The sequence below is a fragment of the Sardina pilchardus genome, chromosome 5 (genome assembly GCF_963854185.1).
Source record: "Sardina pilchardus chromosome 5, fSarPil1.1, whole genome shotgun sequence".
Classification (NCBI taxonomy): Eukaryota; Metazoa; Chordata; class Actinopteri; order Clupeiformes; family Clupeidae; genus Sardina; species Sardina pilchardus.
This window is the reverse complement of record NC_084998.1, coordinates 29,200,952-29,205,951: the sequence shown is the minus strand read 5'-3', so window position 1 is coordinate 29,205,951 and position 5,000 is coordinate 29,200,952. Positions and strand designations below refer to the sequence as shown.

The 5,000-nt window shown below is 47.4% G+C and overlaps 1 protein-coding gene across 1 annotated transcript in view; it reads right to left on the bottom strand.

The window, feature by feature from the left end:
- LOC134080645 (ryanodine receptor 1-like) overlaps positions 1-1,311 on the bottom strand; it is a gene marked incomplete at its 3' end in the record, with an annotated part of 84,981 nt that extends 83,670 nt beyond the window's left edge. The window contains 1 exon segment of the mRNA XM_062537191.1: positions 1,061-1,311. Within this exon segment, the coding sequence (XP_062393175.1) occupies positions 1,061-1,108 (48 nt within the window).
- Positions 1,312-5,000: the final 3,689 nt, after the last annotated feature.

Genomic DNA, 5,000 nt, shown 5'->3' with positions numbered 1-5,000 from the left:
TGGCTGGTGGCCAAAAAAGTTAACTTCATGCCCTGGTAATAGTTGATTGATAATGTCTGTATTAGTTGATTGGTAATGTCTGTCTGTGTTAGTTGATTGGTCATGTCTGTCTGTGTTAGGAGATTGGAAATATCTCTGATGAGATATGTATAAGATTGGTGATCGGTAATGTCAATCTACACACACACACACACACACACACACACACACACACACACACACACACACACACACACACACACACACACACACACACACACAAGCTAGCCTGTCAGCTGTCAGCTGGCATGAAGTGTTCAACCCAGTTCTGGTGTGGGTGACAATCTGGTGTGCGTCCCTGTTGGAGCGGCCGGTATAAATAGATAACAATGCTTACATAGCAGCACACCTGCTCCTGTCCATCTCAGGCCAACACCCTCAGGCCACACCAATGCACTTTACAAACTCACCCACAATCTACACCAATGCACTTTACAAACTCACCCAACATTTACACAAACACACTTTACAAACTCACCCAACATTTACACAAAAATACTTTAGAAACTCGCCCTCAATCTACACAAATGCACTTTACAAACTCACCCAACATTTACACAAACACACTTTAGAAACTCGCCCACAATCTAGACAAATGCACTTTACAAACTCACCCAACATTTACACAAACGCACATTACAAACTCGCCCACAAACTACACAAATGCACTTTACAAACTCACTGCAAAATCTACACAAATGAAATTCACTTTAGAATCTCACTGCATGTATGTCCAAAACCCCCTCATAAACTCACTCCAAGTCCACCCAAACACAGACACACACACAAACTCACCCTGAGTCCACACACACACACACACACACACACACACACACACACACACACACACACTTAAACACACTCCAAGTCCACCCAGACACACAAGTGTGAGTTATCAGTGTGACACCAGAGTGAGCTCAGATCTAAGAGACAGAAACTGGACTACAGCCACACCAGATCAGATCAGAGGACATGTCTGAGTGTGTGTGTGTGTGTGTGTGTGTGTGTGTGTGTTACTTACCGTCCTCACAAACTGTATCTCCTCGTCTCCATCAGCAGCTTCTGCCATCCTGCCGAACCTTGGTCGTCAAGGAGACCACTACTCCTCTTTTTCTCTTCTTTCTCTCTCTCCGTCTTTATATCTCTCTCTGTGTCCTTCTCTTTCTGTCTGTGTCCTTCTTCCTCTTCCCTCTCTCTCTCTCTCTCACACGAAAGCCACGGTTCCAAATGTGTGTGTGTGTGTGTGAGAGAGCGCCCAGCGAGAGTTGAACTGCTACAGGGGGGGAGGTAACTGGAGTGTGTGAGCAAGCAGGAGTGTGACAGTTAGTCCGGTGCCCCCCTCCCACACACACAGGCATACCATGACACACACACACACACACACACACAGAGTCCCCAGAATAACTCCAGGGGATGGTGTATAGAGGCCCACTGCCTCCCTCTCCACCTCATTCAGACCTGATTAATGAGTCTGGACATCCGCCAGATGCAGACAACAGGGCTCCTACACATCAGCCACCTCCGGCCCAACACCGGCCCAACACCGGCACCGATCCGGCCCAACACCAGCTGATCCGGACCTATCTGGCCTGGGTCTGCCCATGTTCTAGATCTGATTTGGCTTTAGTCTAGACCTGGCACTAATCCGGCTCAAGTCAGTAAGAGCTTTGGGTATCTGCTTTCACACCTGTCTAAGCACCTGAGCTGTTCTTGTGTATTGTTGGAGAGGATGGCAACATGCCCATAGATAGAGATACATAGATAGAGACTTTATTGATCCCGAAGGGGAAATTCAAGAAAATTAAAATGAAAATGAAAGCAGAGCTATTTAGTCTACACAGAATCAAACACCTGGGCAATATAACAAACAACCACAGGCTACACAGTCAGGACTGAAGAGGTTATGAGAACAGCAGTGCTGAAAACTACACCAATGAGAGATCAAGACATTACCTAATTGGCATGAGAACAACCACACCATATGAAAACACTTGCTCTCCTTATCTTGAGTTGCACCGAGTTTGCAATGAGTGTGTGTGTGTGACTGCTGCCCCCAGTGGTGTGGAGGAGAACTATGACAGACCCATTGCCTCTGTTACTGTAACAGGTGTGGCCTACAGCCAAAGTCCAGGCAAGTCCCCTGACTGAGCGGCCATCTTTTAACGCACTTTGGGCAGTTTGTTAAGGCGGAGCAAGATACTTGATCGTAGTTCATGTCTATGGGCGCAAAATGGGGATTGTGTCCTCTGCATAAAGATGTGTGCGTTGAGGTATTGATATTCCACCTCTCAGAAAAAAATATCTTGCAGTTCTTTCAAACCTTCTATTAACATTTACTCCTTCTAATATGGACAAAGCACACACAATACATCAAACATCAATGGAATAATTTACAAATTCCTTCCAGGGTTCCAGGAATTAGCTTCTGATGAAGTGTCTTGCTGTGTTCTGATGTGTTATCTTTATTTGCTATTTCCCTATTCATGTGAATGGGGAGGCATAAAGGAAAATGTGGGATACAACTGCCATATTGGCGTTATGAACTAACCCATGCAGTTAAATAGAGGAGCTGATAGTGGGAACTGATGACTACACTAAACGTACAGACATACAGTATGACTTAAAAGAAGAGTCCGTGTGGAGAAGGAGACTTTCCCTTTCACTTCACTATCCCCCTGTGTTTGAAACTGTCTAAGGCTGCCTTGTGCAACACAGACATTGCAACCACATTCACATGCTCTCACCTTTTACGTATTGAAGGGTTTCATTTTATTGCTGTATATTGTATGTGTGAATGTGACTTTGTTTACTAGGGAAGATTTTAACAGTGTGTGAGGTTAATGGTAACACTGCCCCCACCCCCCCTCCTCCTCCTCAAATGGTTTAGCCCAAAGACTAAATTGGGTAATTGGCTAGCCTATTTAAGGCAGGCTTACGTCACATAGAAAGGGGAGGCAGGAGACAAGGGAAGACACACGGAAGCGGTTGAAGTGAACTGTTTGAAAGATGCTAAATAAATGGTGCTGAAATGACAGTTATGTCTGTGTTATGTTCACAAGTTTGACTGGACAAGCACCCAGCAGGGGGTTGGCTCACTGACAAATACAAACACAGGAGAATCAGATTTTTTTTGTAACCTTTATTGAACACAAGAATGACAGTATGGCAAGGTCCAGATGATGAGGGTTAGTATTCGGTATATACACATGTGACTGACAAAAGGAGGAAGAGAGAGAGAGAGAGAGAGAGAGAGAGAGAGAGAGAGAGAGAGAGAGAGAAAGAGAGAGACTGGAAGCTGAGCTTGCTAGAAATGTGTTGACAGGAGCGAAGGCCCTGTGCAGTCAGAACGCGTGTGTGTGTGTGCGTGTGTGTGTGTGTGTGTGAGGAGTAGAGGGGAGTCGTGGACCGGTCAGGGAGTGAGTGTGTGTGTGTGAGGAGATCCGAAGGCGGAGGAGCAGGTGGTTCTGCTGTAAGTCTGTCAGACCATCCTGGCAATGAAACCCTGTTTCACAATGGGCTACAGCACCAATAACCACTGAACCTGACTAGTGCCCCTCACACATGGCACATGGTCCAGGAGGAGGGTGTGTGTGTGTGTGTGTGTGTGTGTGTGTGTGTGTGTGTTTGTTATCAAGGAGGTGATTGGAGAGTAGCAGGAGAGAGGATGCTTTACAAATAACAAGTCTCCTCCCACCTGACTAGAAATGTTCTGGTGTGATTGGTCCCTGTGTGTGTGTGTGTGTGTGTGTGTGTGTGTGTGTGTGTGTGTGTGTGTGGGAGGGGGTCGTCATGTAAACGCAGACGGAGGAATTGGTCCCGCATGTATGGCAGTGGAGTACAGCGTCAGAAACAGGCAGCCACAGACCAGTAGCTCCCTTCGCATCATAAAAAAATGTGTGTGTGTTTATGAGTGTGTGTGTGTGAGAAAGAAAGAAAGAAAGAAAGAAAGAAAGAGAGAATTCCCTAGCGCCTGGTACAGACAGATCACAATATTTCGGTATAAAACAGCTGGAGTTGTTTACAGTGGCAGTGAGACTGGGCTCGCTTGCGGGAGACCACACATCTGGACTCTGGACACCAGCGGTCACTCACGTCTACCGTGGACAGTACACGTTACGCGGGGACGTCACGGCCCGATCACACAGTCACACTCGTCATCTGCCCAGCTGGCCTCAGGCAGTGGCCTGCTCTGTTAATGTGGCCTCTAGCACAGCTGGGACAAACTGGACATCCAGACTGGACTGACAGCTGGCCCGACGATAGAGGCTCAAGAGGAGCTACTGAGCTGATGAGAGAGGGAGAGAGAGAACGTGAGGGAGGGAGAGAAAGGAAGAGAGAGAGTGAGTGAGGGGGGAGAGGAGAGAGGGAGAGAGATGGAGAGAGATGGAGAGAGAGGGAAAGATGGTGAGAGAGAGGGAGAGACAAAGAGAGAAAGGGAGAGGGAAAGAGAGTGAAAAAGAGAGGAGAGAGAGAGAGATGATCTAGGCACACAGCACTGTGGCGTAGGGAACACCCTTCTACTACACCTCCACCTGCTGGAGAGGCTGAGTAAGTACTGGACAGCGGTTTCCCTGACGACCTGCACAAACACAGCTCAAACCACCTCTACCTGCCAACCCAACTGTCCACACTACAGAAATCTTCCCAGATAGACCATTCCGGATCTCTACTCGATTTTATTCTTTTTCTACTCTTCTGGGCACAGCCATCTTCTACAGCCCTCCACCTCAGTGACACCATCCCTGCCACTTCCCACCTCCACCCGAGGACTTCAGAACTAGGCAGCCGCTGCCATGGTCCTGTCTATGGGCCACGCCAAGGGAAAGCTGGCTGACTTTAAAACTCACAGGTGTCTGCATAACAGAGGCAATGGTTTGCATTTTTGTTGTTCCTCTTTTCATTTAAAAGGCACTGTGTCCTCTGACTGATGAGTGTCTAAACTGTGGTGGTGGTGTGTCTTT